Genomic DNA, 15,704 nt, shown 5'->3' on the forward strand with positions numbered 1-15,704 from the left:
GTGTGTGTGTGTGTGTGTGTATAATATATCTGTATATACAATCTACTTACAGACATATGTGGTAAATATATATATATAAAATAAAATTCCTAGCAATTTTTCTAATTACACTGAGATAATAACATTAACTTTGATGCTGTCATAGAAACATGCTAGAACTTAAAAAAAAAAAAACAATAAAAAATAAATTGTACCATAATTGAGAGATGGATATAATAAGGATTATAAATTGGTATTATCAGAGTTGAAAAATCTGAAGCTGATCTGTCCTAAAACTACTATGGAAATTTTCAAGGGACAAATATATGGTGATGGAAAGTGATTTGACTTTGGATGACAGACACACAACATAACAGTTCAAATGCTATGAAAATGTTTACATGAAACCTATGTACTCTGATTAATCAATACCACTCCATCAGCCCAGTGTGTGGAAATCCCGAGTTTGATGCCTGGTCAGGGCACACATGAGAAGTGACCCTCTGCTTCTCTCTCCCTCCCTTTCTGCCTTCTCTCCCTCTTTTTTTTCCCACAGCCAGTGGCTCGATTAGTCCAAGCATTGGACCCAGGCGCTGAGGACAGCTTGGTTGATTTGAGCATTAGCCCCAGACGGGGGTTGCCAGGTGGATCTCAGTTAGGATGCATGCAAGAATCTGTCTATCTCCTCTCCTCTCACTTAAAAAAATAATTAATTTTCTACATAAAAAAATAAATTAAATAATTTTAAAAAAAAGAAAATTTCAAAGATACTCTCTGGCTATAAAAATATGAAACTTAGCTACATTCTGACATAGTGATTCTTTGTAAATGACTGTCAGTAAGAACAACTTGAACTTACACTTGTTGCTTGGAGATTATTAGCCAGCTAAGAGTGTGACTGAATACCAGGGATATAGAAATTGCATATAGTGAAGGAAGAGTTACTTTTTTATACTCACTTGCAACAATGCGTCTTCCATCTGCTAGAATCATTTCTCCATTTTCTACTAGAGTTTTTAAAATACAGGTGACATTTGTTGGAGCCTTGTCAGCCTCATCTACTACCAGAACGTGACCCAACTTGACTGCTTTAACCTTTGAAAATAGAACATTTATCACAACAAAAATTAAAGCAAATATTTTCACCTTCATGATTCAGTGCTTTGGATTTATAACAGCTAGTTTTGTCTAAGCGATGCATACATTATCACAAAGAACATGTGTAGCAGAGTTGGAAATAAAATTTATGGATCTCTACAGAAAGCTTCTCATATTTGCTAAACTGCTAGCTCTACAGTAATTACTAACAGTATGATTACTATTTTGGTGAGGTCTATAGCATATTACCAAAATAAGGGAGGTGTAAAACAAATAGGACAAACAGAGAAATTAAAGTGCCATAGGGGTTGAGAGAGACATTATAATAAATAGTGGATTTTAGAACACTGCAGCTGTTATGGCTCTAAAAGAGGATACAATTTTTACAGATGAGAATGGATTGTGAAGAGGTGGGTATTCAGGATGATGAGGATCAATGGTCAAACTCAAGAAATCCTGAGGCATATTGAGGGAAGAGTGAATATGAATAGTCTTTCTTGGCTGAGACAGAGATTAAATGTAAGAAAAGAGAGAATAGAGTCTGAAAGGATAGAGCAGGTCTCTACTACCAAAAAATGAATACTTTCCTTCATTAAGCAATGGGATGTAATGAAAGTGAAATGAGTTCAGACATGATGAGAATGGAGCTTGGAGGTATAATTTAGGTATATAATCTGACAGCACAATGCAGAATCAACTAAAAGGGGACTTCCATAATAATTTAGTCAAAAAAATGGTTGGGGACCTAATTTTAGAAGAGAAAGCACAGGAAAAATGGAAATAAAAAGCATTAGATTGATCTGGAGAGTTTTTCAGAGGTATAATATATAGTCCTGGCAACTGATTAGATGGGAAGAGGGGAAAGGAAAAAGAAGAAAAAGTCCTAGGTGTTAGGTGACTGAGTGAATGGTAACATTATAAAAAGAAAGGTAAAATTTAAGAAAACTCTTTAAAAACATTTTTAGAGAATGGCTATATACTCAGTGAGTTTAAATGTAAACTGAAAGATTATATTTTTAAATAGTAAAAAAGATTTCATAATATAAAATGGACCAAATCATAAACTTTTCTTATTACATAGTTTTGGCAAATATTCTTAAGGAAATACATATTGAGAATAAGTGAATCTCTCTACCACAAATATTTTAGTCCATATTCTAAACAAAAATAAAAACAAAACAATAAAGACTTTCTGATTTCAGGGTAAAAAATTAAAAAGAAGAGAACACATACAACTTCTATCCTCAACCCTAGACTTTACTTCTCTTTTCAGGGAAAGTCGGGCCCAACCTGGGAGAATTCAGGCAGGTGTCCCTAAAGACTCCAATCCTGGTGTGTGGACCACAGAGGTTGTCATGATGGCTTATTCATGCCTTTACAAAGAGGGGTAAGTCAGGCAGGCCAGGATTTCCTTGGGGCCTCATATGAGAAGCTGAGGCATGGATCTTTTCCAGCTGCCCAAAATATTGGGTTAATATTTTATTTATTAAAGGCATTTTAAAAATATTCCAGAAGTATTATCCAATTTCAAATTCTACACTTTTGAAAAAAACAAAACTATTTTCTTTTTTAAATTCTGAAATGAAAAAGAAATCATTAGAGAATTTTAATCATCCCCCAAATATCTCACTCTGGAAAGAAAAAAGACTAAGAAATCATGTTATTTCCCCCCAAATAATTAGCAATTAAATATGCACTCCCCAAGTGACATGTACATGAGAGTTTTCAGTTAAGACTGATATATGTATATTGGGATCTATGGGTGAGTCCACAATCCACCCCCCGCCAAAGGTTGAAATACAATGATCATTCAAAAAAACACAGTTGAAAACATTCATATATCTGATTACTAACCAAAGGTGAGTCTTCATACACAATGAGTCCATCTTTAACAGAAGGCTGAAGAGTAAGGGTTTGTACAGTGGTGTCCCTAAAGTTAAACCAACACATTTTGTAGTTAGTCAGGAAATAAACTGACATTTGATCACGAATAAAAATATAACACAAGGGCACTTCTTATTTTCCTCTTGTTCCTCATCATCCTGTTTTTCCCAAAATGAATAAAAACAGATGAAATTTCATTCAGCAACAATATTTTGTAAATGTAAATTAAATTACAAGGGTTTGAAATAATCCAGGTTTACAGAGTATCCAAGTTCTTTACTTCTTTATTTCTTTCCAGATAAAAAGACTGATCACTTCCTTTTCCCCTGTGTCCATTTCACTCCTCAAAATCACCTCCCAACTAAAGAGGGAAAATTAAAAAAATATATTTGTATGATATATACATTATTCATATTATTTTAAAATAATTTTGATTGTGAGTTTGATGATGACTGGCATGTTGACATGCCAATTAAAGCAAGACTATGAATCACATGTCTGACTCTGGCCCAATCTGCCATCACCAGGCAAAAGAGAGACTATCTCACCTCACTCCAGGAACCACGGGATTTTAAATATTTCTGCTGTAATTAGAGCAATCCATTTGATTTTCTTAAATCTACATGCTACTATTTATCTGACACTCCCTTTAGATAATGATATTCAGAGGTATTAATAGTAAACTATCTTGATGCTATGCATTCTTTATATGATGAAATATGTTCACTCCACTCATGAATATTCCTGTCAAAAATATATGTTCATAAGATGCAGGAGATAGGCAGGGCCAGACATTTTTAAGGGGATCAATTTTATATCTTAGAGAACAGACTGACAGCTGTCAGAGAGGAGGGGGATTGTGGGGCTGGTGAAAAAAGTGAAGGGGTTAAGCGAAAAACAAAACAAAATAAAAACAAAACCCAAAGTCATAAACATAGATAACCAGAGGAAAAGGGAGGTGGGGGGAGGTAGGAGAGGGCATAGAGTGGAGAATGGTAATCAAGCAACTCAAGTTGGAGTGGTAATATAATAAACAGATGACGTATTTTAAAATTGTACACCTGAAACCTATATCATTTTATTAACAAATGTTACCTCAAAAATAAATTTGATAAAAAAAGAAAAAAGTATATTTTTGCTTTTACATATGTTCTATCTTAAAAAAATCTAATGGCCATCTTGATCACATCATATGGAGAATTAAATTACTTTGAAATGTGAATAGCGCTTTTCTTTATAACAGTTCAAAGTGAATTTTTCATACTACCCTACCACTTACTCAAAGTAAAATGTAAAGTTACAGTTGTGTTGTTTTGAGACTCTACTATGTATAAGTTAGTCAGAAAATAAACTGACATTTGATCATGAATAAAAACAACGCTGCTTGGAATGGGAACTTCAGAAGCATACTTCTAAAACTTCTACCCAACTTTCAAATTCTACTATACTTTATTAAAATTATAAATTGTGTATCTATCAGAAAAAAATAAATATCACATGAAAATCACAAATAAAGCAAACTGAAGATATAAGACAAATCAATTCTTTTTTTCTTTAGCAAAACATATTTAATCAAAACCAGTCCATTGCTTTAAGAGGCAATAGTGAGGTAGTGGAAAGAGGATTTTGAAGTCAGACCAATCAAGATTTAAATTCTAGTTCTTGCCAACTATTAGTTACATGATCTTGGGTAAGTAATGAGACCCACCCAGGGGGCTCACTGATAGAACACTTGGAAAGTATCTAGCCCAGCATATGGCAGGCAGAGCGTGTACTTACTTATACGTCAGCTTTTACTATTTCTTATCGCTCTTGCTGCTCTTATTACTGAAAGTTACGTGCCTAACTTCTGTTTGATCTTCAAGTGTGTAGTACAGACAGTATTTATAAGAAATTCGCTTCTACACCCTTTAGAGACCAGCTCAGGAAGCCTTGCTCTCTATTTCCCAGGAGCCCTCGACCTCCCTCTATTTTAGCCCTTAACACACTATACTGCTTATTAATCTCTCTTTGTACACAGACTGTAAGATTTAAGAGTGTCGACCATATCTACCTTGACCTAACTTGTCCCTCATCCTGTCCAACACCTAATGGATATCTGGCTTACTGGATGAATTTAATAAATATTTATAGAATAAATGAATATATAAATGAAATAAAGAAAAATGCTAAAACTTGATAAATCAGCTGTAGTTTATAGTGCACTTACAGTATATGAACTTGCAAATTGCCTGGATCACAAGACACTTTTTTAAACAAGAGAATCTGGAACTACAGAACCCCTTTTTGTAAATGTAGTTTGATTAAGGCTGATTCTCTTACAGGTAAGGAATCTTCCTTATTCATTTTAAGTGTATATTGGAAGTACAGTCATGTTGAGAAGTACGTTTACGGTACACTAGTCAAAATTGAGGGGCAGATGCTTTTATGTATATCATGGCTCCTGTTGAGCTGAATTTCACTTATTATTATAGCAGGTGACTTCTGCGTCAGAGTCTTCGTTTACTGGGCGTAAGCTGGTATGCTGGCAATGCAACTATTTCCATTTGACTCTTCTAGACTACTTGCTCTATCTGCACCTTGCTTCAAAGGCCTCTCCCTCTAATTTGACCAAATGGTGACTGATTCCTTTAGTTAACTCCCTGGCAGGCTGACATACTGCCATCCCTGCACCTACTCCACACTCCCAACGCCATGATCCAGGCTCCCAGACTTGGTGCTGGTCCTGTGACCTACTGCTTCCTATGGCCCTAGCACTACACTTTACAAAGATCTATTGTTATTCTTTAATCTTCACTAAAATTCAAATTAAAGTCTGTCTAAAATAAAGCTGTGGGGGATGCTAAGGAAAGTGAAATTATAGTGTGACAATTTATTAGAGCTTATCAACTTTTAGTATGAATGAAATGTTTCTTATGCAACATAACAATATATAGTTATATATTCATTTTCTTTTTTTTTTTTTTTTCTTCCTTTTTTTGTATTTTTCTGAAGCTGGAAACGGGGAGAGACAGTCAGACAGACTCCCGCATGCGCCTGACCGGGATCCACCCGGCACGCCCACCAGGGGGCGAGGCTCTGCCCACCAGGGAGCGATGCTCTGCCCTTCCGGGGCGTCGCTCTTTTGTGACCAGAGCCACTCCAGCGCCTGGGGCAGAGGCCAAGGAGTCATCCCGAGCGTCCGGGCCATCTTTGCTCCAATGGAGCCTCGCTGCGGGAGGGGAAGAGAGAGACAGAGAGGAAGGAGAGGGGGAGGGGAGGAGAAGCAGATGGACGCTTCTCTTGTGTGCCCTGGCCAGGAATCGAACCCGGGACTTCTGCATGCCAGGCCGACGCTCTACCACTGAGCCAACCGGCCAGGGCCTATATTCATTTTCTGTATTCTTGGGTCTTATAAGTTTACTGTGGCACATACTTTATGTTATCATCTGCAGAAAAATAATTTTTAGAGTTTAAAAAATCAAGAACAGGATTTAATTAATCTTACCTAAATTCACTGTTAATAGTCTAGCAATAAAGAAGCAGGTGGGTGAGGAAAAGAAGATGTTTTCCCACATGGATTTTTATAGCCATATAGTGAATTTCTCACTTCAGCTGTCACATATTTAATCAGCAACAACACGTCACCTTCTAGCACCAAAATAAAAAAAGGAACCCTTGTATCACTGTTGGTGGAAAGGAAATTCAGTAATCTTAATAATTATAGTACTTCATAGCAAATTAAGAATAGGAAATTCGCCCTGGCCGGTTGGCTCAGCGGTAGAGCGTCGGCCTAGCGTGCGGAGGACCCGGATTCAATTCCAGCCAGGGCACACAGGAGAAGCGCCCATTTGCTTCTCCACCCCTCCGCCCCGCTTTCCTCTCTGTCTCTCTCTTCCCCTCCCGCAGCCAAGGCTCCATTGGAGCAAAGATGGCCCGGGCGCTGGGGATGGCTCTGTGGCCTCTGCCTCAGGTGCTAGAGTGGCTCTGGTCGCAACATGGTGACGCCCAGGATGGGCAGAGCATCGCCCCCTGGTGGGCAGAGCATCGCCCCTGGTGGGTGTGCCGGGTGGATCCCGGTCGGGCGCATGCGGAAGTCTGTATGACTGTCTCTCCCCGTTTCCAGCTTCAGAAAAAAAAGAAAAAAAAAAAAAAGAATAGGAAATTCAAGCTGAATTCCAACTTTAAAAAGACAAATAAAACTGCTCTGTAACACTTGAATCCTAATAGCATACAGTTTGTCAAATTAGATTTCTGAAAAGACTTCTGCGTCAGAAATCAAAACCGTAAGTTCAAGTGAACAAGCACAAATCAGATGACTTCTAAAAGGGACTACATATAAGTACAGGTACCTATGGGGATTTATAAGATAGAAGTGGATTTTGTTCTGCTTTTGTTATCAGTCCTTTTGTCTTACATATGAAAAGCAAAGGCTAGTAAAATACATAAAATAAAAATTAATGAAAAAAAGTAGGCTGGTTTATATTTCAGTAAGTTTTCTTGATTATGTAAGAGTAAAGAACAATCAATCCCATCTTCTGCACAGTACTTAATACAAGACAAAAGATTGTTTTTCAGATATCCTATAATATTATAAACTTCAATTTGGTAAGTGATAAGGCAACTGCTGTTGTCACAGGTAGCATATGAATTGATTCTTTTTCAGAGTATTTGATTAAAATTATTGCTCTGTATTTATGAGCACCATAGATCAAAAAAATTAATTCTGCACACAAATAAGCAATAACCTTAGGTGAACATTTTGGTTGCTACAATTTCATTCTATTACGATACTTTCCTCTCAGGAACAGCTTTTAAAGATAAGCTTATAAAAGTTTAAATGGAGACACCAATTACAACACTACTGGGAGAAGAAAAATTAAAACACATCTAGTCACATTTCCTCAGTGTAAGGTTTAACAACGCAACGGCTTCCCAGTGCATAATAGTTACCAGTATGCATGATGAACTAATTAGTGTTCCACTAATTGCTGACATTTATGTTAGCACCAGTTATTCTCACTTCTGTCTTTCAAACTAAAGCTGTCTATCAATTCAAGTTTGCATTAATAAAGGAGCTACTCAAAGAAATGTGCTCAACTGTAGTCTTCTTTAAATCTGTAACTTTAAAGTTTTTTAAAATTGGAATAGTTAATGTTTCAATAGGAATTTAAAGTGATTCCAGAAGCAGTAAAAGTAAGATTGTATAAAGACCAGGGTTTTTTGTTTGTTTGAGGGGTTTTTGGGTCAAAACAAGAACAGAAAATGGACTCCTAGTGAGCAAGCACAGTCTGTCCTGACACGTTGCTTGGAAAGGTACATTAAGCTAATATCCTATCATTTATTGAGGAGTAAAAGATCGCATAACAGTGATGTTTATTTGATGATGATATCTTAGTGAGCTGTATTTTAATTGGTTTATGGTTAGCTTTCTTTTAGAAAAACAATTAATAATTAAACATAAGAATGAAGAAAGAAATAGACACAGTTTTAGAGAGCTGACAAGAATCTTCTTAATCTGCTATAGTTCATTAAAATAAATATGGCTACAGGAAGAGTCCACTCATTAATATAAGCCAAATATGAGAAAGGAAAGATTGATATGGCATACAGAGGCACTTAAAAAATTTAGAATTGATTGATGTTTACAAACATTCTGGGCTCTGTAGTGACTAGCAAGCAGCACGTCACCTTCTAGCCCTGTCTGCAAAAGGCAGATTTAGTTAACCATGTTGGGAAAGAAACTTCCACAGGCCCTCAAACAGAAAGAGTCATTATTATAAGCAGTGTTGCCATCCACTACAACAAAATAAAAGAAAGATACAACGAAACTATAATTACTGCAGTGATCACTAAAAACCAGCAGTGGCCTAAATCTGAATCCTCCTAGTTTGGTCAATCACTTAACCTCTTGAAGGCCAAGACTACTCATCTCTACATAGGGTATTAAAATAGAACATATGAGGAAAGATAGTAGAGTAAAAGGCAAAGAAGATGAAAGTGGAGAAAAATAATATTATAATCTGTGCTTTGAATGCTTTGAGGGAAAAGTACTTTTAGTAAGAAGTAAAATATAATTTCTACCAAAGTGACGGAAAAGACTCCACCTCTTAAAATAGTTGTTTTGGAGGACAAATAGTTTATGTAGTAGTCAATCACTCATTACTCATCTGTCCAGATGCAGAAAACCCTAACAAATTATAAAAGGAAGGAAGACATTGGGGACCTAATTCCTGAGATGCAGCCATTTGCTCTTCAGAGGTGGGCTCTTGCTGGGAAGAGCAGCTAAAAAACAGCCACTGCAAAACAATCATCTGATGGAAGCTCAACATTTCAAAATATACTTAGTCTTCAAAATCTGCTTACCCTTCCCACTACAGTGACACTACTTTAAAAACTCCACTATTCAAAGCTCTGTGACAATCAAGTCTTTTAACAAACTCTAAAAGTTTTATAAGTTGTCTATACCTAAAGAAAAATCTCCTAAAGTAGTATATTAAAAAAAAATGGATCTATTATCTTTACTATGAAAAGTAGCTTTTTGTCCTGGCAAATTTTAGGGACTCAAATTACAAAATGACCTAATATCTTTGTAGAAACTTCACTTATCCTTTTTCAGATCAAGAAACAAACAAACAAACACACACACACACACACAAATATCAATGTGCATATTCTTCATTTTTCTTTTCCTCCACCATTAAAATATATATACTTTCTAAGCAGTTTTTTTAAAAAAAGACTAGAAGAATGAAGTGCAGATTAAAATACAACACTGAAAAGCATGCAAAGATGCACACACAGATGAAATAAGATTGAGGCTGGTGAATACTGTGTCCACTAGATAAATCTCTATTAGAAAATACAGTAGCTAGCAATTTACCTTTTTTTTTTTTTTTTTAAGCAAGGCAGACAGGGACAGAGAGGAATAGATACAGACAGACAGGAAGGGAGAGAGATGAGAAGCATCAGTTCTTCATTGCGACACCATAGTTGTTCATTGATTGCTTTCTCATAGGTGCCTTGACTAGGGGGCTCCAGCAGAGAGAGTGACCCCTTGCTTAAGCTGGCCACCTCAGAGATTTGAATCTGGGTCCTCTGCATCCCAGTCTGACGCTCTATCCACTGCACCACCGCCTGATCAGGCAGTAGCTAGCAATTTAGATACATTTTCAAAAGATTCACCAGCTGTGTAACAACATAAAAGTGTTACAAAGAGTTAAAATTTAATAAATGACCATTTTTATAATATCAGGACATTCCAGAATTATTCATTCAACAAATATTTATTTAACACCTACTAACTGGCACTGCTTTAAATGTTGAAGAAATATCTGTAAACAAAACAGGTAAAAGTCTCCCTGGCCAGATGCTCAGAGCATTATCCGAAAGCGCAGAGGTTGATGGTTCGATCCCCAGTCAGGGCACATACAGGAACAGAACAATGTTCCTTACTCTCTCTCTCTCCCTTCCTTTCTCACTAAAATTAATAAACAAAAATTTTTTAAAAATTATTAAAAAAATAAAACGAGTAAAAGTCCTTCCCTTGACCTTATTAGATCAGCTTTTTTCAACTGATGTGCCGCAAGGATTTTTAAAATATGCAATCACTGACTATTTAGTCAGGAGTACCGACCTCTTTTCATTTAGATTGCCAAGTAAAAAACTGACAAAAGCCAACACAACAATAGCCTATTTTGTGAATCAAAATTATTCCTATTTTTTTGTCAGATCAGCAAAAATTTTATTCTTGGCATATGGCAGAATTTTAGGAGTTAATTTTCTTGTGTCATGAAATGAAAAGGGTTGAAAATGGCTGGCTTAGATTCATGTTACATTTAAGTGGACTTACTAGTTATACTAATAATGTACCACCTTTACTACAGTATGAACTATATAGACCTCATATAAGATTAAATATAAAGACATTTTAGCATAGGCAATTCAAAGAAATAAAGTTAAAATAAGTATTTTTGATCACCAACAGAAATGATAAACTAGCCTGTTGCCATTCACGTCCACCCGAGGAGGCCTCTCCACGAAGCTGGATAGGCATGTTTCTTTTGGTTAATAACCCCAAATACATTTTTCATGTAATACTTACTGCCTAAGACTTCCCATATAAGTTGTGTTTTATAGATCTCATAATATTATAATCCATGAATTATTTTATCCTCATTTCTGGTTATTCATTGGAAAAAAATTCCCAATACTCCATTTTTAAAGTTATCACAGGTCAAATAGGTATAATAGGCCACTTGAGTCAAATAGAAAATACTATGTAAATTAAGCATTATATTTGGAGAATTCTTAACTTAGAGAAAATCTACATTTAAGCTTTCTGTAATTTACCTATTTTAAGTTTCCTTTATTTTTTTAAAGATTCTATTTATTGGTTTTAGAGAGAAGAGAGAGAGGGGCAGGGGAAAGCAGAAGGCATCAACTCGTAGTTGCTTCCCGTGTGCACCTTGACCAGGTCAGCCCGAGGTTTTGTCCCGCATCCTCAGCGTTCCGGTCGACACTTCGTCCATGTGCCACCACAGGTCAGGCTCTATGTTAAGTTTTTATGATAGGTTTTTCTTAAAGGCAAACACTACTGCACCATGAGAAAAATAATACATACTGCCTTCAACAGCAGAAATTAAAGAGTTCCCTTCAACTCCAGGTTCTTTTCTAGAGTCACTTTAATGACAGAGGAGAAGAAACGAATGTGTAAGGCCAGGGGCCGCTGCTGTCATCGTCAGGCACATGCAGGTTCTCACTGGACTTGGGCAAATGGCAAAGAAACAGTGGAGCCAAAGAATGGTGGGTCATTCCTTTATTAGTCTCACACTGGCCGATGAGCAAACACACAGGGAAAACACTTCCCTTTCACTCAGGGCTCCCAAAGCCACTGATGCGTTCTCCAGTTCCACAACCAGGAGAATCCTCTCCGGTTCCTCTTAGAATCAAAGGCCCCACCAGTCTCAGTAGGGCTCCCAAAGCCCCTCCCCTCTGGCTTCCCATCTGCACACCTTCTCTCTCCCCGCCAACATGGCTTCTTCTTCAGCACTCTGCATTCTACCCGCTCCCATCTCGCAAACATGGCTTCCCTCTCTTCAAAACTAACTAGGCCCAAAGACCCCTCAGCTCTCTGTATCTGCACCCTTTCTGCTCCTCTGCAAAACATGGCTTCCTTCTGCCTCTTCTTTTCCTCTCTTTTCAAAACTTTCTGGTGTGAAAACCTCTCCTCCAGCAAACACCAGCAAAATAATGGCCCCTCTCAAGCAGGAAGGCAATCTGCAATCTCACAGACCACACACACCTGGTGCTGCCCAGCCCCCATATCATAACAATAAAAGTGAACAAACTCAAAAAATACAAATTTTACAAAGTCATTTGCCCAACAAAATTTGGGTTGCATTTCTCTGCTTTCTCATTTTGTCTGTGTAAAAGAAGGTTTTGGCCACTGGAGTCCACTGGGTGTAGTCTCTGTGTTCCCTAGGTGTGGTCTGTCTGCAGGCCTGCCACCTCCTCTGCTGTTGCTGCCTAGGGCGTTTGGGTATGGGCGTTGCCAGTGCCTGCCTACTGGGGCTGTTGCTGTGGTTTCTGCCTCTCCTTCACAGGAGTGGCTGTGATCATGTGCTCAGGTGTACAAGCCTCGTTGGCTTTGGCCTTCACCCCACCCCCATGGGTGGCGTTATGCTTGGCCCTGAGGGCAGGGGTGAGCATCTTTGCTCAGCTGCAGGTCTCTGCCTGATTCTGGGCTTTCGCCCCACCCTTGCAAGAGAAGCCCACTCATGGGACGGCTGCAAATCTTATTTTCACAGGCCAGGCGGGACTGCATGCCCATGCTCAGTAGCGGGACTCCACCTGTTCTGGGCTTTTGGCTCCACCCCCGTGGGAGGAGCTGGCTTCCAAGTCAGGCCACAAGCCTGGGTTCTGCGGGCAGGGCAAGGCTGCGCTCCTGCGCCCTTGCTGAAGGGCGGGTCTCCGCCCCTTCCAGGGCTCCTGCCCTTCCCCTGCAGGCTGGATTACAGATGGCCCACAGCTGGGCTTGACCACTTTTGCACATCCCCCCCTCCCAAGCTGGGCAAGACTGAGCTCACACCTGGGCCTCAGTTGTGGCCAGCTGGCATCTGCCCTTGCCAACAGAATCGCGCTTTCATGTCCCGCCACCGCCCGCCCTCGGGCGAGCCCTCAGTCATGTGGGTGGGGCGCTGCAGCTCAGACCCTAACACTCAATACTGTAGTCTTGAGAGCTCCCTCCTTCTAAGCGACTCTGCTCTGAGTGCTGCGGGAGAGCTCGTTTGGCTGGTGTCCTGCTTCCCTTTGCTGGTATTGCTGTTTCCAGGGGAAATATTCACTTCAGATTTGGGGAGTGACTCAGCACAGCAGTTAGAGGGGCTGTCTCTCAAAGTGTTTCTCCCTGTGCCTCCTAGATTACACTCTCTTCCTGCTACTCCGGGTCCTCTCCTCTCTCCTCATCCCCTGGAGCCCTGGGTGAGTGGTTGTGAGAGAGGTTTTCTGCGTGGTCCCTTTATGAAAAATCTTGGGACTGAGAAATCAGTCTCTTTCTCATAAACAGTATCCTGTCTTGTTTCCAGCTAAATACTGTCCATATGCCTCTTCTAGGCTCTGGGGCTGCAGGCTGGGGCTTTGTTCCTGGGGCTCATGACCTTCTCCTCTCTGTTAAACTCACTTCCTGCCACACGAGTCTCTCCGGGCTGCCGTTCACTCCGGGGAGCTGGTCAGCCCTCTGTGTTTCTGCTTTTCCTACCAGTCTCAGTGTGGCTTCTTCAGTGTTCCTTGGTTGAAGAGTCCTCTTAGTTTAGTCCAAAGTTGGTTTTTCCAGATGATGGTTCTTAAAATTAGTTTGTAATCCACTTTGGTTCTGGGAGGTGGAAGTTGGTACGTCCACCTGCTCCATCACCATCTTGTCTCTGCACATGTTTCTTTGTCATCTTTGTTTCATCTTAAAATTTTGTGGAGATTTTGAATGCATTCCATAATATACTCAGGTGTTTCCATACAGAAATGTTTAAGTCACCACTAGGAAAATAGCAACAAGGAGCTGCTGTCCTATGCCAACACCTTCTGGAAACTGGGTTGAGCTGAAGACAGCTGGTGCTGCAAAGCCAGTTCAGCATCTGGCTGCCTTTCTCTTCTGGGATCCATCACATTCCTTGAAACTGTGGACAAACTGAACCTGCCAAGCCCAGGGGAGGCCTGCATGGTGGCCTTGCAGACTCAGGGATCCAGAGTAACCACACAGGATGGCCTGAAATGAAACCTTTCTAACTGAAAGCAGTTCACGGTGAACAGTCAATGTCCTAGAGAGGTATTTTTCTCCAAACAAAGGTCAATGCTTACTTTACTCAAGCCTGTCTATTGTCTTTCTGCATCTCCAATAATGTACTTGATAACATGTCTTTGAAATGTGAGGGTCATCCTCTTTTCCTGTCTCCATCAGGTCAGACATCCCACCAGAGCAGGAACCAACAAACCCCTCATTGTTCTTGTTATCTTGTGAGTCATTAACTGTTAACTGTCTTGTTCCTGCCCGTGTAAAAGAAGTTTAAACATGTACATTTTTATTTTTTATCCAATCCCAGAGATCTCCCCCGCTTTGCTTTCTCCCCCTCCCTAATCTATCACTAATCAATTTCAGGGAATCCCCTTACGTCTTTGCCTTTGACTTTAATGTATAACGTAAGTGGTGAAACCACCATTTTCTGGAGCATTTTTTCAATCTGTTGAGACTTTGCTTCCTGGCAATTGTTGATAGTTTGGCTCAAATAATCTCATAAAAAAAATCTTACAGGTTTGGAAATTTCTTATGTTGACAAACTCAAAATTAAATAAATGAGTGGCTTCAAATGGCAACTGTTCCTTTCACTGCTTCATGATCTACATCGGGATGATTACTGGGCAGAGCCACCAGAATGATGTTGAGACGGTCTTGACAGTGCTTCTAGCCTTGTGCAGAGGGCGTTTCAAAAACTGCAACTTTTAAAGATATAAAACAGCTATGTCATCTTGGGATGGAAAAGTTCTCTGATCTCTTGAGCAATCTCTTCTACTCTTTCAGGATGAAAATGAGAGTGTGGTTCATTTGCCCTATTCTGTCATTTGAGTTTAGGTATTATTGCTATTTATTCAAGGTTATTCAGAGAATCTCCTAACCAAAACAAAAAGAAAAAATTACTTAATACACAGATGAAACTTGAAAAAAAAAGGGCATGATTATAGAGGCAAAAGACTGGAAATAGGCTACTACCTGTCTGTGCTACTCAGCATCAACCTCCTCAGGGAGGCTGTCCTGGCCAGCCTATTAGATGTCTGAAACCGACACCTGTCCCTTTCCTGCTTGTCTTTTTCTACGGCAGGTAACACTAACTACCCATTTATTCTCATTCTCTCTCTCTCCCTCTCTCTCCTCACATCTAGACTACAAACATGAAGGCTGGGGTTTAACTCTTTGTTCCTGAGGTAATTACTCATGCTGAGGAAACTGACCAGCATGTAACAGATGTTCAGCAATGCGTGCTGAAAGGATGCATTCTAGTCGCCGCTTCGGTTATGTGTCCCGGCTCCACAGAGTCACTGGAAGCTCCTTAAAGCATCGTGCATGTCGCGTGTGCTCCTTCTGCCCAGATTTCTCCTTTTCTTCCGCCTTTGCCTAACAGACTGTTAAGGCCCATTCCTTCAAGGCTCGGCTCAAATGTGTACTCTTCTTTGAAGCATTCCTCATTGCTTACTTCTACCCTCCCAGTTGAAATAAC

General features: G+C 39.3%; 1 protein-coding gene across 2 annotated transcripts in view; it reads right to left on the reverse strand.

Moving 5' to 3' along the window:
- VWA8 (von Willebrand factor A domain containing 8) overlaps positions 1-15,704 on the reverse strand; it is a 381,245-nt gene that overhangs the window by 170,660 nt on the left and 194,881 nt on the right. For both annotated transcript variants that reach the window (XM_066237778.1, XM_066237777.1), the window contains exons 22-23: positions 2,932-3,007; positions 939-1,074 (exon numbers count right to left, since the gene is read on the reverse strand). In XM_066237778.1, the coding sequence (XP_066093875.1) occupies positions 939-1,074; positions 2,932-3,007 (212 nt within the window). The remainder of the gene's footprint in view (positions 1-938; positions 1,075-2,931; positions 3,008-15,704) is intronic.

This window comes from Saccopteryx bilineata, chromosome 6 (genome assembly GCF_036850765.1).
Source record: "Saccopteryx bilineata isolate mSacBil1 chromosome 6, mSacBil1_pri_phased_curated, whole genome shotgun sequence".
NCBI classification, from domain to species: domain Eukaryota; kingdom Metazoa; phylum Chordata; class Mammalia; order Chiroptera; family Emballonuridae; genus Saccopteryx; species Saccopteryx bilineata.